Below are 21,819 nucleotides of genomic sequence, written 5' to 3'. Positions count from 1 at the left end.
TTCAGTAGTTGTGGCACACAGGTTCAGTAGTTGTGGCTCACAGGCTCAAGAGCGCAGGCTCAGTAGTTGTGGCGCATGGGCCCAGTCGCTCCGCGGCAGGTGGGATCTTCCCGGACCAGGGCTCAAACCCGTGTCCTCCGCGTTGGCAGGCGCATTCTTAACCACTGTGCCACCAGGGAAGCCCAACATGCTTAGATCTTGGTTTGCTTAAATAGGCCACCACAGCATTAGAGCCTCATCAATCTAATGGCTTCCTTGTTTAATTAATTTAACACAACGCAATTTTTCTCGTTGTAGAAAAGTCAGTTGTCTGCTATATGCATTGGGGTTCAGTAGAGCCTTTTTTGTTTGTTTTTGGTGACATGTCTGGCTTTGTCCATCACCATATGATCTTATTTTCTACTAGGAAGCTTTTCATACATTTGAGTCCAAATGAGGTCACTGAGTGAGCATCCATAGAGTCAAGAGTGAGAGAGTTTCCAGGGAAGTACTCTAGGCCTCTTTTAGGTCTGATCTGCTTCATGGTTTCTTATGCATGGTTTTACGTGTCCATTACAGTTCCACTACCTGATAAGGAGCCCAAGGCAAATCAATCAGGAAATTCAAGTGTTCTTTTTTGTAATATTAATCTCAGTTGACATTAATTATGCTCAACGTTGTACCAATTGCTTTTTGTAATTATTTAAGCCTCGCAGTAACTCCAGTGGGTTACATACTACTGTCTCTATTATCAGATGATACAGAAAGGTTAAGTAATCTACGCAGTATCGCACAGTTACTTTGTAGCAAAAGCAGGATGAGAATCCGGAAATGCTAACTCCAAAGGACACACTCTGAGAAGCAGAACACTTGACTGGTGAGAAACTACTAGACTCTTGTCACTTCTCCCCTCTGCATCATAAAACGCTGTAGAAGAAATTAAAAGGTTGCTTTCCTGATGGGGGCATCAGTGGAGGTTTACTAGAGGGAGGTAAACTATCTGCTATGACGGAATGACAAGTAAAACGTCTGAAAAAGAGGACGGAAAAGAAAAACCTTTTCCCCGGAAAGATAAACTTTGTATGGTGAGGGTCTGTCCCAAGCAAGCTGAGGTCTGCAGCCTCAGCTATTTTACATGCTATTTCCAAATGAAAATTGCAGTAACAAGGATACTTCCCTCTCATGTGCTTTCATTTTGAGTAGTTAGGTTCAGATTCATTAGAAACATGTCAAATATATAACATTAGAAGAAGAAAAAAAGCAGCTTGAAGAAATAGGGTATCTTCTGGTGTTGTGAGATTTGGGACTTCTTTAGTCTTTCATTAAAGATGAAAAGAAGGCAGAGGGGTAGTAGGAGAAGATGATACATAGGGTTCTGAACTGAGAAACCTCAGTATGAACATGAATGGGCTATATCTGAATGCCTGTTGAAGCACCGGTGCAGGGTTTTAGCATCTTGCATTCGTTCTCCTTTCTGCCCTTCTGATGGTTGTGGGTTTTGATCAGGGCCTCAGCACCAGCTCACACCATGTGGACCGCGGATGAGATTGCGCGGCTCTGTTATGAGCACTATGGGAGCATGCTGCCCAAGCAAGGGAAGCCCGAGCCCAACCGCGAGTGGACGTTGCTGGCAGCCGTGGTGAAGATACAACCTACAGCTGACCAGGCCTGCGACCGCCCTGACAGACCGGTGCAAGGTGAGACCTTTTCTCCCTGGAACGCTGTCTCTCCCTGTAGGAGATGGTAGAACTACACAGGGTTAGGCAGGGACGATGGCGGTTGGGTGTAAACCGCGATATTGGGCATGTTCCGCTGCTCCCCGCCAGGGGGCGGTGTACCTCTGGTGGTGGTAGATGGCCGTGCTGGAAACGCAGTGCACAGTTGAGTCAGCCTTTGGGGGACTCAATGTGCAGACTTATCAAACCTATAGATCATTCAGATTCTGAGAGCACACTTAATGATTTTTTTTTTCCCCCTCAGTGACAAAGGAAGTTGTCTCAATGGGAACAGGAACCAAATGCATAGGCCAGTCCAAAATGAGGAAGAGCGGTAAGCCCCGGTGGGGTCTGAACAGGGCCTGTTAGGGAGCTTTTGGAAACCAGTGTGCATGTCATCCGTTCCTCTTCTCGGCAGAGCAAAGGGGCAATATCGCTAGGTGGCTGACCTTTCACTTCCCACTGACTGTCGCTCCACTTGAAAGGACAGAACTCATTTAAAGAATGGAAGTAAGCTGTGGAAGCAAAGGCCACCAAGAACATCTTTCTGAGTGGCTTGAAAGTTGGCCAGTATTTTCATGCTCAAACCAAAAGTTGCCTGGGCTTAGCTATTCCATATTAGATCTGAAGCCCCACAAAGCAATCTTTAATTAAATGGAGATTTTGGCACCAGAAAGAATATGGAAATCCCTTAGAGGTCTGGCATCTTCACCTTCTGGTTGCCAGTTAACAGATTCCTCCTCCAGTTTGCTCTCCTCATTCTCCTAGCCTTTCCTCCTGGATATGATGAAGCTGTTCCAGGACCACTATTGATAGAATTCGATGGAATTTTATCACTATGAGCACAAGTATGGCATGAGGGTACAAAAGATCTGGACTCTTCTCCTCCAGATAAAGATTTCCCTATAAATCAGGGGTTCTCAGCTAGGGGAGATTTTGCCCTCCAGGAGACATTAGGCAATATGTGGAGACATTTTTGTTGTCAAAACTGGGGAGAGGGGAATATGCTAGTGGTCTCTAGTGAGTAGAGGCCAGGAATGCTGCTAAACATCCTGCAAAGCCCAGGACAGCGCCCCCCTGCCCCATTCAACAAAGCATTTTCCAACCCTAAATGTCAGTAGTTGAGGAAACCCTGCTGTAAATGCTTTGCCAGTAATGATTGTAAAACTTTCTGGCAAAGCCCTCCAGGAGCTACGTGGTCATTCTGGGTGCTGGGAGAAGCTACTATGTTCTGCTTTTAGGAACCAGGGAATCTCCAGGTTCCATATGTTTTCACTAATGTCCTGTCTTTGCCGCAGGAGACATCCTCAATGATAGCCATGCTGAGGTCATAGCCAGAAGAAGCTTCCAAAGGTAAAGCTATATCCCGAAAGAGTCTGATTTAGGTTGGGTGGGGGCCCCAGAATATGCATTTCTAATAAGCTCCTAGGTAATACTGATTATGTAGGCCTCTGAACTGCACTTAAAATAGTGCTCGTCTAGACAGTGGTTCTCATGCTTGATGTGCATCAGAATCACCTAGAGGGTTTGTTAAAACCCAGGGCTTCCCTGGTGGCACAGTGGTTGAGAGTCCACCTGCCAATGCAGGGGACGCGGGTTCGTGCCCCGGTCCGGGAAGATCCCACATGCCGCGGAGCCGCTGGACCCGTGAGCCATGGCCGCTGAGCCTGCGTGTCCGGAGCCTGTGCTCCACAACGGGAGAGGCCACAACAGTGAGAGGCCGCCAAAAAAAACAAAAAAAAAAACAAACAAAAAAAACCCAGATAACTGGGCCCATCCCCAGAGATTCTGATTCAGCAGATCCGGGTGGAGCCTGATAAGTTGCATTTCTAATAAATTCCAGCCAATGCTGATGCTGCTGTTTCAGGAACCGCATTTTGAGAATCACTGGGCTAGGTCATTCTCATAATTCCAAATCGCTACCAGTCCCATTGGCCTGCAGTATCTCTTTCTTTCTTAGTAATCACGCAACCAGAGTCTTTCCCTTTACCACAGAGACTGGTTGTTCGTTCTGATAACATCCTGCACCCCATTAGGTACCTTCTCCATCAGCTCCACTTGGCAGCCACCCTGAAGGAGGATTCCATCTTTGTCCCAGGAACTCAGAGAGAACTGTGGAAACTCAGACCAGACCTCTTGTTTGTGTTTTTCTCCAGCCATACACCCTGTAAGTATATTAATGCCTTTGGATTCATGTTACATTGTCTGCTTCCTTATTGTTGTCTTATCCATAGTTTCTCAAAAAAACACCTTAGATGAAGTGTAGCTACAACCATTTATAGTCCCTTTTTGTGAACAGCCCAGTGTGCCTAATCACGTCTCTACCAAGGAAAAGTGGAGGGAGCTTCACTCATACTATTATTCAGTTCTCAGTTCCCAAGCAGGATTTGGAAGCTTAAAGCTGAGACCCCACAAGGTCCAAAACCAACAAGAGGGCTTAGAGGTCCAAAGCCCTGAGTTCTATGGTGATTTATCCTGAAACTCATTTCATTCATTCATTAAACATAAATTTTCTACTCCTTGTCAGGCAAGTGTGACATACTGGTTATGTAGCAGTGAATAAGACTAGTCCCTTGCTTACCCTTTAGTTTTTTAGGAAATGTAGACAGTCATGGTTAGTTAAGGTAAATTTTGATGAGTTGTAAGGGGATGTTCAGGTGCTCTGGTTGCATTAGGCAGGAAGAGCAGACCTGGCTGATTTTCTCTCCTTTGTTTTTCTGTCTTGAAAATTGGGAATAATTTCTACCCTTTGTAGACAACAGTTCAGGGATGGTAGTAAAATTTCGTCACCCTAAAAACTTTGAAATAAGGATATAATATTGTCCCCTGAGTATTAAATTTTAAAATTAACTATGCAATTAGAGCAGATAGGTGATCACTCTTAAGAGACAATAACTGAAGATCATAACTCAAATCAAAAATATAATATAGCTTATGAAAGAACAGGAAAATGACATACAGAGGGAGGGAGGACTCATCCATACTCTATTCTTAGCAGTGCCCTGATAGGTTGTTTCCTAACTCAGTGCTTATCAAACTGTAATATGCATATAAATCACCCAGGGATCTTGTTAAAATGCAGATTCAAATTCAGTAGGTCTGGGGTAGAGCCGGAGGTCTTCATTTCTAACCAACTCCCAGGTGGTGCCAGTGGTATTGGCCCATGTATCACATTTTGAATAGCCAGGGCCTGACTGATCCCAGCGGGAGGTGTAGCATTCCTGTGGAGAGAGATACATCTGGAGATCACAGCTGGCCTGACCGCCTAATCAGAGGACATAAATCAGTGGTCTGCAGGCTGGTACTGCTTTGTGAGAGTGTACTGGTCCATGGCCAGATGAGAAAAATCAGGACTACTCAGTGAGTTTTTCAAAACACTAATTTCCTTCCATTTTAAGGTTATGAGATTTTTATGCATTTTTAAAATAATGATAAATAGGATTTTTAAAGATCTTACTTGGTGGAATAAAAAGTTGTCAACACTCTAGTTGTCTTAAAATCTTCTGGAGATTTTACTGGTCTTTGAAATCAAAATTTAGAACCACTGATCTAACTCCCAGGGTGATGGGTAATCTTTTACAGTGTGATGTCCACCGATGGTTTGTCTGCAGGGAGAAAGAACACTACCTAGAGAATGTGACTATTTGGCGCCCTTGGCATTTATTCCTCATTACTAATTGATAAGTTGGTGCCTGGATTGGCTACTTCAGACTGGTACTTGTGAGCTGTATTAGCATGAGTCAGCCTCTTGAGTTCAGGCATCTGTCAAGATCAAATCTCTGAGCCTTCAGAGTGGGAGGTGGGCCCTGGGGAATTCTCCAAAGTCACTGTCACCTTGTGAGGTCTCTGGAAGCCTGCCAGCCAGCCTCTCTGGCAACACTCCCACTTCTGCATCTCTTGCCTTTCCCACTCTTAGGTTATAAAGACCACAGACATATTATTTACACACTTTAGAAAAGCAATACACATTAGTGTTTGAAGAAGAAGCTCCCTTCTCACAGGGGCGGTGTGCTTTTTACTGATCTCTGGTTTTCTTTGATTACCTGTAAACACAGAGTGGGTCAGAAACCTCTAAACCAGCTTGGGGAAACACCAGTTGTGTAATTTACTGTGAGTCTTTACTGTGAGGATATGCAAGATGGGGAAATTGTGAGCATTATTTGCCAAACTTATTTAACCCTGAAATCAACCATCCACTTTTGTTTTCCAAGGCATCTTATGGAATAATATTCCACAAAATGCACTTGAGAAACTGTGCTCATTCTAAGCCAGGGGTTCCCAACTCAGGATCATTCTGCTGCCCAGGGGACATTTGGCAGCATCTGCAGACATTTTTGATTGTCAGACTCAGGGGTGCTATTGGTATCTAGTAGGTAGAGACCAGGGAGGCTGCTAAACATCCTGTAATATATGGGGCAAGCCTCCGTGGCAAAGAATTATCTGGCCCAGAATGTCAACGTGGAGGTTGAGAAACCTTGGTCTAATCTAGTGTTTCCAAAACTTCTGTGGTAAGAATCACCTGGGATCTTTGTTAAACAATTCAGTCTTCAAGACTCCTCCCACTGAGAGAGGCTAGCTCACTGGGTCTAGGATACGGTCTTCAGCAAGAACCTCAGAGAATTCTTGTTAGGGAAATTTGGCCAAGTGTTCTTAACTCATCTCAGGTAGCTGGGAGAATAGAATTAAGCTTCATTTAAGTCAGTGGTTCTCAAACTTGACGTTGCATCAGTATCACCTGGAGACCTTGTTAAAACAGACTGCTAGGTACCACCTCTAGAGTTTCTGATTCAACAGGGCTACTGTGGGTCCCAAGAATTTGCATTTCTATCAAGTTCCCAAGGGATGTGGCTGGTCTGGTGGCCTCACTTTGAGAACCACTGGTTTAAGTGATTTCTTCTCCTACAGGTGGGGATGCCTCCATCATTCCAATGCTTGAGTTTGAAGATCAGCCTTGCTGTCCTGTCAGTAGAGATTGGGCCAATAATCCATCAGTAGAAGCTAGTGGTAACCTAGAAGCTCCTGAAGATAAAAGGAAATGTGAAGACTCAGATAGTCCTGTGACCAAAAAGATGAGGCTTGAGCCCAGGACTCCTGATGGTATGGCTCACCATCAGAGTTTTGGCAGCCAGGAAAGTGGCCCTAATTCACCAGATGTCAGCAGCTCTAATCTCACTGCAGAGGAACTAGCCACTGTCACTGGAATGGCCCCCGGTGGCGCCAAAGTGGTGGACGTTTATAGAACCGGAGCCAAGTGTGTGCCTGGGGAAGCTGGAGACTCAGGGAAGCCTGGTGCTGCCTATCACCGGGTGGGGCTGCTCCGAGTGAAGCCAGGCCGGGGGGACAGGACTTGCTCCATGTCCTGCAGTGACAAGCTGGCACGGTGGAACGTCCTCGGATGCCAGGGGGCACTGTTGATGCACTTCCTAGAAGAGCCCATCTACCTGTCAGCTGTGGTCATTGGGAAGTGCCCGTACAGCCAGGAGGCCATGCAGAGAGCACTGATTGGGAGGTGAGAGGGCAGGGAGGGAACAGTCTTTCCAAAAAGCAGTCTGAGAATATGTGCAAAGAGCCTGGACATACATACATACGTACAAAGAGTTAAGAATTTGTTTTAAGGAAATAATTAAGAAAGTGCTCAAATATTTAGCTTTGTGTGTACTAATTTAAGGGAAAAAAAGAGGAAACCACTGAAATGGCCAGCAATAGAAGATTGTGATTTTTGCTACAACTAATATTGATGAATATTTAACATGGAAAGATGCTCATAATGTTTAAAGAGCAATTTAGAAGGTAAAATGAGTTCGTTTTGGTCTTAAAGTATATATGCCCATAGAAAAAATTTATAGGAGGATATACACCAAGGTATTAATATGATTACCACTGAGTTGTGGTATTACGGGTGATTTTTTCTTCTTTGTGATTATTCTATTTTCTGATTTTTCTGCAGTGTGCATATATTGCTGTTATAATGTTTAAAAACCTTCAGACATTACTGTTAATTTTTTAAAAAGAAAAAAAGACAAATGATGACCACTCAAGCGTGGTCTCCCTGAAGAAGGGCAGCCAAACCTGATTAATGCTGTAGTAACTGAGGGCAGATAAGGCCATGACCAGAGGAGGCCTGTGGGCCCTTGTCAAATGTACCAGTCCTAAAGCTGACTGTTGGAAGCAACCCCAGGATATGACCCACTAATTCCACTCCTGGGTACATACACAAGAGAAATAAAGACATACATCCACATAAAAGTTGTACATGAATGTTCCATAGCAGCATTAGTCATAATAGCCCAAATGTGCAACAACCCAAATGTCCATCAGCTGGTGAATTGATAAACAAAAGGTGGTAGCTCCCTGCGGTGGAATGTTACTCAGCCACAAAAAGGAATGAAGGACTGATACATGTCACAACATGGATGAATCTTGAAAATCTTATGCTAAGTGAAATAGGCCACATGTTGTATGGTTTCATGGAGTGAAATGTCCAAAATAGGCACATCCATAGAGACAGAAAGTAGATTCATGGGTGCCAGGGGCTGGAGAAGGGGATGGTGAGTGACTGCCGTTAGGTGCAGGATTTCTCATCGGGGTGACGAAAATGTAGATTGCAGTGCTTGTTGCACAACTCTGTGACTATACTTAAAAAATTGAATTATAACTTTAAATGGGTGAATTTTATGGTGTATAAACTATATGCCAATAAATATGTTAAGAAAAAAAAGGCAATCCTAGGCACTGTGCCCAAGACATTTTCTGTTTTCCATGTTTTCTTGATTCCAAGACTTTAAGTTGCTGTCTGCTCAGCTCTAGACCCACTACATGTTGGCATCTAGTTTGTGTGAAATATTCAAGAGGAAAAAATGAAGCTTTTATATTATAGTATAATTTTGGTTTCTGGCCTGTTTTAAGGACTCCCTAGGAAGCTGATGCCGACGGGTTAGTATTTCTTCTTAAGGTTTTCAAATCTGTGAAAGAGAAATGGAGTTTCTCAATATGAGAAATGGAGTTCGGTGTTACTGAAGTCCCTGAGGGGTGGTGACTCAGTTTATAGCTGTCACTTCAGAGTGATGGAAGAGATCTTTCTTCAGCCATAAGGTTCATAGGATCTGGATTCTATTCTGTCACAACCTCCTATACCATCCTCCCCATAAATAAATCCACACACCTTCTAAGGCCTTTGCCTCCCACTGAGACATGGGTGGTGATGTGGTCCACAGTCCAAGATACTCTCTTTCTCGATGAGTGAGCCTAAACTACATGCCTTTCCCCTCACGTTTAGGTGTCAGAATGTCTCAGCTTTACCTGAAGGCTTTGGAGTTCAAGAAGTGAAACTACAGCAGTCAGATTTACTATTTGAACAGAGCCGCTGTGCAGTACAGGCAAAAAAGGCTGAGAGCCAAGGCCGACTTGTTCCTTGTGGGGCAGGTAAGGGATCCATGTTCCACTTGCTCTGGAGTAACTTGTCCCTGGACATTAGAGTGGCCTGGAAGGGACTGCATCCTCCCAGCCTGGGGTAGCAGTTTACCACTCAAGTGGCCAATAACATGGGCTCAGGAGATACCCACACTGGGTCAAGTTCATACTCTTTATGACCCTGGGCAACTTGTCCTCTCTTAGCCTCAGTTCCTTCATCTTCGGATAAGAATATCATTTGTCAGGGTTGTTACGAAGAATAAATGAGAAATTCTGTTTCATGCATTTACTTTGTTCATCATATAATAAATACTCAGTGATTGTTAGCTATGATGATGATGGTGGTGGTGGTGGTGATGATGAATCATGAACCACTTATACTGTTGTATTCTGGAGGCCAGGCATCAGAGTGGCAGCCACTGTCTCTGGCATCATATCCAGCTCTCATGAGTCTTCAGTGGTAGGGGAATATTTTTATTAAAATACCTCTGACATTTACAGAAAACTGAACAGTTTTAACCCCAGAATCTTATCTTTTCATAGCCATCAGCTGGAGTGCAGTTCCTGAGCAGCCACTGGATGTCACCGCCAATGGCTTTCCGCAGGGAACAACAAAGAAAGGAATCGAACGCCTTCAAGCCAGGTATAGCATATTGGGGCAGAAGGAGATGGTGGCAGTGTATTCACACCTCACCACCCTCTAATTCCAGAACTTTTTCTTTCTTTTTTTTTTTTTTTTTTTTTGGCTGCATTGGGTCTTCATTGCTGCACGCGGGCTTTCTCTAGGCGCGCAGGCTTCAGTAGCCGTGGTTCGCAGGCTGTAGAGCGCAGGCTCAATAGTTGTGGCACATGGGCCTAGCTGCTCCACGGCATGTGGGATCTCCCCGGACCAGGGCTCGAACCCATGTCCCCTGCATTGGCAGGCGGACTCCCAACCACTGCGCCACCAGGGAAGCCCCTATCTGTTCATCCTTTGGTGGGCATTTGGGTTATTTCACTTTTTGGCTATTATAAATAATAATTCTGCTCTGAACATTCATATACAAGCTTTTGGGTGGACATTTGTTTTCAACTCTCTTGGGTATACCTAGGCGTGGGATTGCTGGGTCATGGGATAACCTTATGTTTAACTTCTGAGGAACTGCCAAACTGTTTTACAAAACAGCTGCACCATTTTAAACTTCCATCAGCAATGTATGAGTATTTCAATTATCCTGCATCCTTTCCAACACTTGTTATTGTCTGTCTTGTAATCATTTTAGTGGGTGTTAAGTTCTATTTCGTTGTGGTTTTGATTTGCATTTCTCTAATAACTAAGGATGTTGAGCATCTTTTCCTGTACTTATTAGCCATTTGTATATCTTCTTTAAAGAAATATCTGTTCAGATCTTTTGCCCATTTTTTAAATTGGTTTATTTGTCTTTTCATTGTTGATTTGAGAGATTTCTTTATATATTCTGGATATGAGTCCTTTATCAGATATATATTTCAGATAATTTCTCCAGTTCTGTGGATTGTCTTTTCAGTTTTTGAAAGTGTCCTTTAAAGCACAGAAGTTTCAAATTTTAAGGAAGTCCATTTTATCTATTTTTGTAATTCATGGTTTGTGCTTTTAGTATCATATGTAAGAAACCATTGTCACAAAGATTTACTTTGTGTTTTCTTCTCATGGTTTTAGCTTTTATGTTTAGGACTTCGATCCATTTTGATTTAATTTTTTATAAGGTGTGAGGTAGGGATCCAACTACATTCTTTTGCATGTGGATGTCCTTGTCTCAGCATTTCTTGGAAAGACTGTTCTTTCCCCTGGGAGATTTTTAAAGGAACACTTTCTTGGGCTTTACCACTAGAGATTCTGGTTTAGTGGGTCAAGGCTGGAACCCGAGAATCATTTATGAAGCTGCACAGTGATCAGACTGGCAAGAAGGGTGCCATGAAAACAACACTTTGTATCTTCAAATTGGCTTTTATTGAAATGTGGAGCATATGATCTGTTGGACATGAGACTTGGGTTTCATGATTGTGTGTTTGGAGTTTCATGCATCTGCCTTATTGGTTCTTCTTTTGTTAAATATTCATCTTGCCCCCTCTGCTTTTCCCTCCCAGTGAGCCACAGAGGGTCTGCAATAACACGAGGGTGGGTGGGGCTATGGGGTAGCAGCCTCCCCACCAAAGGCATTTCCATCTGTTTGGATTGAGCTGCCTCTGAGTGACTGTTGTAGGACTCCCACAATTTATAGGTAGTTCTTTTCATTCTAAGTGGCTTTTCCATTTCTTTATTATGCCCTTATAAAAAGTTGTATTGGGGCTTCCCTGGTGGCGCAGTGGTTGAGAGTCCGCCTGCCGATGCAGGGGACACGAGTTTGTGCCCCAGTCTGGGAGGATCCCACATGCCGTGGAGCGGCTGGGCCCATGAGCCATGGCCGCTGAGCGTGCGCGTCCGGAGCCTGTGCTCCGCAACGGGAGAGGCCACAACAGTGGGAGGCCCACGTACTGCAAAAAAAAAAAAAAAAGTTGTATTGTAATTAAGTTCACATGTGGATTTGTTTCTTTTCTTTTTGACATGCTTATTTGTCTCCCTCAATGGAAATAATAATAACTTACATCTTTTTAGACTTAAAAAAAAAAAAAGTTTTTTTCTTCACAGACACTAAGCAGGGTTCAAATGGCCTATACAGCAGACCCAGCCTGCCTCTTGGTGGCCTGAGCTGTTGAATTGAGTAGTATTTACAAAATTGTTAGGGGTAGAAATTTTTTAACCAGTTTTTTCTCAAGGGCCTCCCTGCTTCAGGCCATTGTCTGCATCTCTCCGGGAACCAGCAGTTAACCACAGGCCACGATGTGTGAGCAGAGCAGGTCACAAGGGACAGGGAGCACACTTCCTGCTGAGCTCTGCCTTTACTGTAAGTGACAGGCTAGCAGCAACCCATACTGGCCCCACCCACCTGCCTGTGGCTTCAGTTTGCTGCTTTGCTCAAGTCTAAATGCTCTTCACTGTGAACCTACACCATCTTTTACCTTAAAAGCTTTCCTTACGACTTCTTTCTGGCTCAAAATTACTATCTTTTCTCCAGATTCCTAAAGTGCTGTTTTCCAGTTTATCCCAATATGTCAGTGTTTTATGTGTGATTGGGAGTGCCCCGTGTTCTCACCCTGGCTCCGTCTCCAGTTGTCAGGTGACTTTGGACAAGTCCAGTAGCTCTCTGGGCCTCAGTATGTTCATATCTGTAAAACAAGGATATTGGAGTAGATGATCTGAGGTATCTGACATGTTGTGGATGTCTCTCCATTTAGAAGGCAGACTCCATACAGGAGTAAGTTCATGGTGGAAAGAGCAGAAGCTTTGCAGTTCAAGAGACTGATGTTTAATTCCTGGCTCCCTTTCCCCCCAAGTGTGTGAATTGGGCAAATTACTTTACCTCTCTGGGCCTCAACTTCCCTAACAATAAAGCAAGGGTAACTCATAGTATCTGTCACACGGGAATGTTGTGAAAATTGAATGAGAGTGCCTCTAACATGGTACAGGGCTTGCAGTAGACATCTTGTTAAGATAGATTTCTTCTTCAGTCATCAAATGAATCTGCACATTATGTGTTTTGGGTTTTTTTAAGACACTTTTTTTTTTTGGCTGTGTTGGGTCTTCGTTTTTGTGCGAGGGCTTTCTCTAGTTGCGGCAAGTGGGGGCCACTCTTCATCACGGTGCGCGGGCCTCTCACTATCATGGCCTCTCTTGTTGTGGAGCACAGGCACCAGACGCGCAGGCTCAGTAGTTGTGGCTCACGGGCCTAGTTGCTCCGTGGCATGTGGGATCTTCCCAGACCAGGGCTCGAACCTGTGTCCCCTGCATTGGCAGGTAGATTCTCAACCACTGCGCTACCAGGGAAGCCCCTGCACATTATGTTTGAAAGGGTCAAAGTTACTTTAATTTTAAAGACCAACAGCTGCTGGGGAGAGTGGGTTTTTCTCACTTCTCATTCCTGAGTGCTATCCTGGAACCACCTTTTTTAGAATGATCTGGAGTATGAACTCAAGACTGGGATGTTGGAACCATTTAAAATACTAGTGCGACACTCAAAGGTAATATTTTATTTTAAGTCTTTGTGTTTATTGCAAACAATGAGATAATAACAGGAATCAGATAAAGGACCCTCATTTTCAAGAAATTTAATTTTTTTTGCGTTACGCGGGACTCTCACTGTTGTGGCCTCTCCCGTTGCGGAGCACAGGCTCCAGACGCACAGGCTCAGCGGCCACGGCTCACGGGCCCAGCCGCTCCGCGGCATGTGGGATCTTCCCGGACCGGGACACGAACCTGTGCCCCCTGCATCGGCAGGCGGCCTCTCAACCACTGCGCCACCAGGGAAGCTCGGCAAATCCTTTTAAATTCTCTTTGCCCTGAAGAGGCATATTCTCTTCCCTTCCCAGATGAGCTACCAGAGCATCCTGGAGAGATCATTACGTGGCTCATTGGATTATAAAAGAGAAGGGTAAGAGATTAAAAAAAACAAAAACAAACAAAAACTAAGCGTGTCTAAGTATGTTAGAATAAAGATAGGGCTAGGTTGAAATGTGAATGTGTAATCTTTAAAAAATTATGTATGTATAGCTTTCCTAGCTCTTTGATACACCAACCAGTAGTGTTAACCAGCTCACCAGGAAGACTAATATCTAAGAATGTAATCCTCACTGTTAAAAGGAACTAGGGCTTGTTGGAGCATAGCAGCTAGCGGCCACCAAGATTATTTTGCTCCACAGATGACATCATTGGTTATTTTTGGGTGGGCCTCTTTGACAGAGGAATTACTATTATGGTCACTCTGTTCTGCTGTTGAACAAGTCTTGAGAAAGGTCTTACTTCTCTGGAGGGAGATATAACACCTTAACATTACTCATGAGGTGACTTAGACCAAAAGCATTCATAAGAGAAAGTGCCATTTGCTCCTCCAGAGGGAATAATGTTGAAAACATTTTACAGATCTGGTCTCAAGAAGCTGTTAAGCTGTCACTGATGGCTTTTCACAGTGACACTGGAGGCCTTGACACTTGGCCCAGTGTTGGTGGTAAATAGAATCCAGTGTGCCACCTTCCAGTGAGGTTTAAGTGTTGTATTTCTTTAATGAACCTTGAGTGGATCCCATCTCCAGACTACAGATCGTGGCATGGTTGATTACTAAGGCTTGTGAATGAAATGCCTTGACATATTTCATTAATGTTCTGTAATAATATAGCCAAATTTTCTCTCGTAGTTGTACATCGGTAGCCACTGGGTTATAGCAAAAGTCTCATGGGCTCACCTATCAGTATTTCAAAGGGAAATGTGAGCATCCCGGGCAAGATATTAGTTTATTTTTTGATGTTCCTCTTTTGCTGATTCTGAGTGATGTGGACAGTGGAAATGTTGAGTCTGTAAGACTCTCTGGACTTCTTGAGCAATAAAATGTGTGGTCATGTCACCAAAACTTTCAGAGTCTTGAATCTGGAGATGAAATCTTTGATTCTGAGTAACAGTGAACATATCAACTTATCTGCCTGAAGACAGACATACAATAAAACATAAATAATGTTTGTTTTCAGCTGGGTAAACCAATCCTGATATAGTGCTAGTTGTCTGAAAAGAAAAAAATTCTAAGTCTCCCTTTTTTGAGGGTCATGGCCTCCTGGCTTTACACTTAATATGTTTCTATTAGCTATAAACTTCTTTGTCTCTCTTTTTATGCTTAGGCCTAGAAAGCATAGGGAGCTGCCAGAGAGCCTCGTTTCTTTGTCCTGTATGAGATTTTCCAGGACCATCACTTCCCTGCTCCAATATATAGAATAATTTCTCTTCAAATTGCGCTGGTTCTTTTACAGGAGAATAACATCAGCATCTAAACTCCATGTTCGAAGCATGTATGTTTGATGGTTTCTTACAAGTCCTTGAGGTGTTAGCTACATATAAGTAGTTGGTGCACCAGTGAATGAGCTACACAAAGTATTATGTAAAGCTGTAAGGCTTGGCTAAAAGTAATTAATTGTCTAATCAGTCAATATGAATTAGTCAGTATTATTCACACTTAAACTACTACATGAATAAAAGATTTAACATTACAGTTGCCTTTGGTGACCACCCTTTGGATATATTTTCACTAATATTGAACAGTCAGATTATTTTCTTCTTGAGTAATAATTTTCAGTTCTAGTGCAGTCATATAAACACTTGCACAGTATTTTAGTTCTATAATTTAAGTTCATTTTCAGTTCAAGGGGATTGATATTTCAATCTGACAGTTCTTACTTAGTGGCAGCTTTAGCTACAACTCCTTATTAGCTCTACCAGGCCACTTTATTAATTGAATGGAAAAAAAAATATGAGAAATATCATTTCTCTACCATCTTTCTAGTCCACCTGCAATGACCCAATACATAGTATGTATAAAAGACTCTCATATACAATACAAGCTCTCTGTCAGAGAAACTCATTTTATTTTCTACTCTTGATAGAAAAAGAAACTGTAGTAATTTTATTGAAATCTACATGTTTTAAGTGAACACATATCAAATGTAGAATATCTGTATGTATCTGTATTATATAGAATAGCTGTATTTTATAGATAGATAGATAGATAGATAGATAGATAGATAGATCGATCTGTTTCTGGGCATTCTGTTCTGTTCCATTGGTTTGTTTGTTTTTCCCTGCACCAAAACCATACTCTTAATAACTGTAGTTTTATAATAAGATGATATTTGTTAGGGAAAGTCCTCTTGCCTTGTCTTTCAAGAGTGTCTTGGCTTTTCTTAGACTTTTAAAGTTCAGTTTGGGGAGAATTGACATTTTTTATTGTTAAGTCTTCAAACCAGGAATATGGTGTATATCTTTTTATATAATGCTGGTGCCAAATTGGCAGTTGTGCCCCAAATTTAAAACAAGCAGTTTTGAATGTTCACTTATTTAGGTCTTCTTACATATATTTCAGTAAAGTTTTATGATTTTCTTCACATAAATTTTCACATCTTTTATTAGATTTATTTCTTGAATGATGTATTAGTTATCTGTTGCTGTGTAACAAATTACACCCCCCCCAAAAAAAAAAACCTAGTGGCTTAAAAAAACAATTAACATTTATTATTTCACAGTCTCTGTGCGTCAGGAATTTGGGAGGAGCTTAGCTGGATAATTCTGACTCAGGGGCTTATGAGGTTGCAATCCATTATGTCAACCAAGACTACAGTCATCAAAGGCTTGACTGGGGCTGGAGGATCCAGATTCAAAATGGCTCACTCATGTGGCTGCAAGGTCAGTCAGTGCTGGCTGCTCGCAGGAGGCCTCAGTTCCTCTCAATTTGGGTTTCTCCATAGTCCTACAAGTATTCGTCTTTACAACATGATGGCCGGTTTCTCCCCAGAGCAAGCAATCCAAGAGAGCAAGGCAGAAGCCACAGAGTCTTTTGTGAGTAGCCTCAGAAGTCACACTCCAACCCAATCTCCTAATGGTTATTCACATAACCCCTATTCGGTGTGGGGCGGGATTGCATAATGGCATGAATTCCAGGAGGTAAGAATCACCATTCAGAGATTGGCTACCACAGATGCTGTTTTAAGTAATTTCCTTTCATTTCATTTTCTGGTCATTGCTACTGCAATCAACTTTTTTGTTGTTGTTTATTTCTCTTACAGTTAATGTTTGTATCCAGCAACCTTGCTAACTCTTATTATTCTACTAGTATCTGGGCATTCTTTCGGAATTTTTGAACATAGTCTATCTTTTGCAAATAGTATTTCCTTTCCAAACCTCCACTCCTTTTATTTTTTTTTCTTGACTTATTGTGCTGACCAGAACTGACAATATCACAATCATCTACGAATAATGACTTGTTTTTTGCTTTTCAATCTTTATTCCTTTTATTTCTTGTCTTACTGGCCAGACCTTCTGTATAATGTTGGATAAAAGCAGTGATAGCAAGTATCCTTGTATTATTCCTGATTTTTTTTTTTCTTGGCCACGCCATGTGGCATGCGGGATCTTAGTTCCCCGACCAGGGATGGAACCTGTGCCCCCTGCAGTGGAAGCGCAGCCTTAACCACTGGACCGTCAGGGAAGTCCCAAAGCTTTGTAAGCATTGTTACCCAAGGGGCCAGCTCCCTTGAAAGGAGGAAGCCAAACACAGCTGATGGGTATCCTTGGGGGCAAAATTTAGTAATCCCCTCTGTCTTTACCCCATTTCAGCCCGTCACCTTGATGATTTCACTACTGGTAACATTTCTTGAGAGTTTTGAGGTTTTTTGTTTGTTTGTTTGTTTTGGCTGCATTGGGTGTTTGTTGCTGCACATGGGCTTTCTCTAGTTGCAGTGAACGGGGGCTACTCTTTGTTGCGGTACTCAGGCTTCTCACTGCGGTGGCTTCTCTTGTTGCGGAGCATGGGCTCTAGGCACGCAGGCTTCAGTAGTTGTGGCACATGGGCTTAGTTGCTCCGTGGCATGTGGGATCTTCCCGGACCAGGAATGGAACCCGTGTCCCCGGCATTGGCAGGTGGATTCTTAATCACTGCACCACCAGGGAAGTCCCTGATAACATTTCTTAAGATGAGAATCAGTTTTGTCCCTCGACCTAATCAGACTCTTGGGTCTGGATTTTTCTTCTTACCAAGTGCAAGAAGGTGAAAATGGGGGCTCAGGACCTTCAGACCTAGAAAGATACCATGTGAAACCCAGTATCTTTGATAGGGGCCTGATACATAGTAAACACTTAATAAATCTTCTTGGTCTTCTTTTTCCAAACAGATCCCGAATCAGCAAAGTAGAGCTCTTTAGATCATTCCAGAAGCTGCTAAGCAGTATTTCAGAGGACAAGTGGCCAGACTCCCTCAGGTGATGCCATTGACCTATGTTTTTTCATATTTAGGAAGACTTCTGGTTTAATTCTGCTTATGAATGGCAGGAAGCTTTGGCAGGAATGGTGGTTCAGTAGGCGAGTAGGTACTTATTACTAACCACATGCTCTTCAATCCCCATGGCCCCATTTGCAGATATGTGTATGATCTGAGCTGTGGGAGATGGGTAGTTGATAATACAGAGTCACACGAGCCTAAGGGCAGAATTGGGGCCTGGGCCATTACAGGCCCTCCTCTTGTTCCACCTCCAGATGCACAGCATTGTGGAAATGTGAGTGCTTGGGGAGCAATAGATTCTGTTGGGAATATCATTCTCTTCTCTTTTTCTTTTGTTCACATCACTGCTTGCGAACGGAAGCTCGAAGACTTAAATTACTTTCCAAACAGGAATGTAGAGAACTATAAAACCACTTCTGGGGCAGGTGGGTGGGTGGAATTCAGATACTAACTACCCAGAGTTAGGCCAAATCTCACAGGGTAGGGGCACAGCCCCCACAAACTGACCTCACTGCAGGACACCAGCCATATACTGGGGGGGCCCCAAAGCCACTTACACTTCTGACCAACTGACTACAAACTCAGGTTCCTACTTCCCCCTCAGGTTCAATAATTCACTAGAAAAACTCACAGAATTCAGGAAAGCACCATACTTACAATTACCTTTTATTATGAAGGATACAAATAAGGACCAGATGAAAGAAGGGACACATAGGGCAAGGTCTCCAAGGGTCCCCAACCTGACACTTCTGTGTCCCCAGGATGCATCACCCTCCCAGCATGTCACTCTCTGTCACCAACCAGGAAGCTGACCTGAGCTTCAGTGCTCAGCGTGTTTAGTGTGGTTTCATCAATAAGCATGATTAATAGAATTGTTGGCCACATGATGTGGTTGAACTCAGTCTCCACCTTCCAACATCCCCACCCCAGGAGGTCAGACTGATATCAGATGGCTCAAAGCCCCAACTTTCTAAACTCATGGTTGGTCTTTCTGGCATGGCCAGCCCATCCTGAAATTATCTAGGGCCCACCATGAGTCATCTCGTTAAGCAAAAACTTAGGTGTGATCTGAGGGGTCCACCATGAATAACAAAGACATTCCTATCATTAGGGGAATTCTAAGGGCTTAGAGGCTCCCTGCCAGGAACTGACAACAATGATCAGCCAAAGTCTTTTTTATACAACAGTGGGGAAGCGAAGGCGTAGCTATATGCTTCCATATGAAGAGGCTACCACCTGTTTTCACCATCATGCATCCTACAGTCAGTATTGATGCCCTCCGTCATCCATGGTCAGTTTGCTTGTTTCTTGTCTGGAAGAATGAATCAGACTGGAACTGGGTGGGTTTCCGTACATTCTGTGACTTAAAAACAAATCTGGACTTAGGTAAGGAGAGACTTCATTCAAAAGGATTATTGTAATAAGGGAAAGGGCCTGTTACAATAGGAGGAGGACTAACGCAATAGCAAGGGCACTGCAGTCTTAAGATCTGTAAGCCTCTTGAAGAGCAGGTGCAAAGGAATTTTCTTTTATACGGAGAGAGAAGCAAAGTTAGACAGAGCCGGGAATGGGGGAGTAGGACGAGCCGGTAGTGTGATGGAACAATTGAACAGGAAGTGTTGATTCTCAGGAGGGGCTGTTAAAAGAAGGGCTTGTTACACATGCTGATGCTGGCTCAGGCTGAAAGTGGCTCAAAGTTCAGGGGTCTGGGGGAAAGAGAGAAGCATAACTAATTGGTCAAATTAGCAGGCATGTGGTTGAGATTTTGTCAGTGGGTACAGTTCAGCTAATCATTATGAGGCAAAGAATGGGGTCTGTGTCTGGCCTTGTTAGAGGTAAGCGAGGGGGGCATTCATGAGTCTGTCTAAGCCATGAAGAAGGGTGGTTCTTTGCAGTCAGCCACTTCCCACAACACAGAAGTGTGGGATGGAGATTTCTTAACCATAGCTTGTTTGGGGAACTGAGGGCTCAGGTAAAGTTTAACATTGTCATGTGTGTGGTTCCCATCCATTAACCACCAAAAAGCTATGGGAAATTGATCAAACAATGAAAATCAGTGTTTGCTACCATTAGCAACTTTAATCTTTGCTGAAGTGAGTGAAGAAACAACTTGGGTCTCCTCAGATCTTGGCAAAGAACGAAAGAGTAGAAGCAGGATAAAACCTGATTCAATGAGACATGAGGCTCAGTTTCTTCAGCTGTGAGATGGCAAGGACAGAGCTCAAGGTCGGGGCTGGATCGAGAAGAGGGCTCAGAGGAGCCTGACTCAAGTTTGATCAAAGGAAAGAATCTTTGTCACAAGAAAATCTTTTGATCTGGGCGTGAGTATTATAGATATTATTCAGCACGTCGGCCATTCTTCAGCAGTCAGAGACACTAAGGGATTTGGGAAGGGGTATTGGCTGGCAGTACATAGGAGAATATGATTAAGATGGAAAGTGCTTTGGGAAAATGCAGTTGAGAAATTTCTAACAGCTAGATCCTAATGGTGGAAATTATAGACACATAGAAAATTTTAAACCAAGTAGTAGATACAGTTATTCTTGTTTATCTGATTCCACCAGGACCAGACAAAACTAGCATTCTGTTTATTCTTACCTGTTTTAATCCATGCTGTTTTCTAGTGAATTCCCTACAAAGGAGGTAAGAGTCAGCATAGGACAGCATAACAAAATCCTCCTGCTTCCTAAGTCTCTTGTAATAAATCTGTCCAGCCTATTGCTGAGGTGTCTTGCTGGCCACGGTGGTGAGCTGTCCAGTGAGAACTTGTGTGCTTGGTGGTGTGTGTGCATTAGGGTGCAGAAGCTAGTGACGTACCATGAGTACAAGGAGGCCGCATCCACTTACCAGCAGGCCTGGAGCGCACTCCGAAAGCAGGCATTTGGATCCTGGATCAGAAACCCACCGGATTATCAACAATTTAAATGAGCAAAGTTTACTGGCAGCAGGGTGTTTTCCATTCATTCATTCTGGACTGCCTTCTTCCTACGTGCTGGATAAGCCTTAGCTTTTCTTGTGGCTGATCAGGAAAAAAAGACTGCCATCTACCAGAGTAAAATATCTCTTCTGTGTGAGATGGATGGAATTCTGGACATGGAACAATCTATACTTGACTGAAGTAGCTCACTGCTAAAACAGCATCTTGCTAATGACCTTGGTATGTGTCCTGTGTTTTATTGCTTCTCTAAGAATAAGAATTTGGAATGTGATGCTTTAAAAGTACTCTGCAATAGCTCCATTTTGTCTGTTCCTACATTGACTTGGCAAGTACTTATTGGGCTGAGATGATGTTTGAATCTCTGCAAGTTTTAGAGTTTCGCCTGTCATAGTGGACATGTATTTTGTATATCCAGTCTTTTTTCCTTTGGAGAACCACCCTTTCCTGCTTTACCCATGCTTGGATGAAGTGAACTTTACTCCTTGGCTCCAGGAATGTGAGCCAGCCCTGAACAGTCCTGGAACTAGTGCCAGAGTGATCAGGTAAGATTCTCTCTCCTTTTGTATCGGGAGCTATAAACGCCACGTAATCTTGGGATTGCCTGTGGTTGCCGTTGCCTACTACATAGAGACAGCCAGCTTGAGAACAAAGGCAATGAAGGAAACAGCTGAGAGAATCAGAGCTCTCGTGACCTTGTCTGGATGCCTGAAACTAGTGCCTACTCTGGACTTCAATTATGTGAGATAAATTCCTATTGTTGTTTTGAGTAAGCCTGTTTGAGACCGTTTTCCTATGACTTTCAATGGAAAGAGTTCTGTCTAAAAGGCCAAAAGTCCCTATAGTAATTCAGCAGCAGAGCTAGCAATCAATGTTGTTTTTACTAACAACTAATGTTTAACTTTCAACCTCT

General features: G+C 43.2%; 1 protein-coding gene across 4 annotated transcripts; it reads left to right on the top strand.

The window, feature by feature from the left end:
- Positions 1-1,507: 1,507 nt before the first annotated feature.
- On the top strand, positions 1,508-21,177 carry ADAT1 (adenosine deaminase tRNA specific 1; the record flags this gene model as incomplete). 4 transcript variants are annotated; one of them, XM_082677223.1, is made up of 9 exons in its annotated part: positions 1,508-1,676; positions 1,960-2,028; positions 2,993-3,047; positions 3,731-3,861; positions 6,600-7,203; positions 8,971-9,116; positions 9,648-9,747; positions 17,865-17,951; positions 20,767-21,177. In XM_082677223.1, 9 exons carry the CDS (start codon positions 1,508-1,510, stop codon positions 20,897-20,899), a joined length of 1,494 nt encoding a protein of 497 aa, XP_082533349.1. The 4 variants fall into 4 exon arrangements, with proteins under 4 accessions (XP_082533349.1, XP_082533348.1, XP_082533350.1 ...); XM_082677222.1 differs by having other exon boundaries at positions 3,692-3,861; XM_082677224.1 differs by lacking the exons at positions 8,971-9,116; positions 9,648-9,747.
- Positions 21,178-21,819: the final 642 nt, after the last annotated feature.

The sequence above is a fragment of the Grampus griseus genome, assembly GCF_964374135.1.
Source record: "Grampus griseus genome assembly, chromosome: 19".
Classification (NCBI taxonomy): domain Eukaryota; kingdom Metazoa; phylum Chordata; class Mammalia; order Artiodactyla; family Delphinidae; genus Grampus; species Grampus griseus.
Note: the sequence above shows the minus strand (reverse complement) of the source record. Positions and strands in the feature narration are given on the sequence as shown.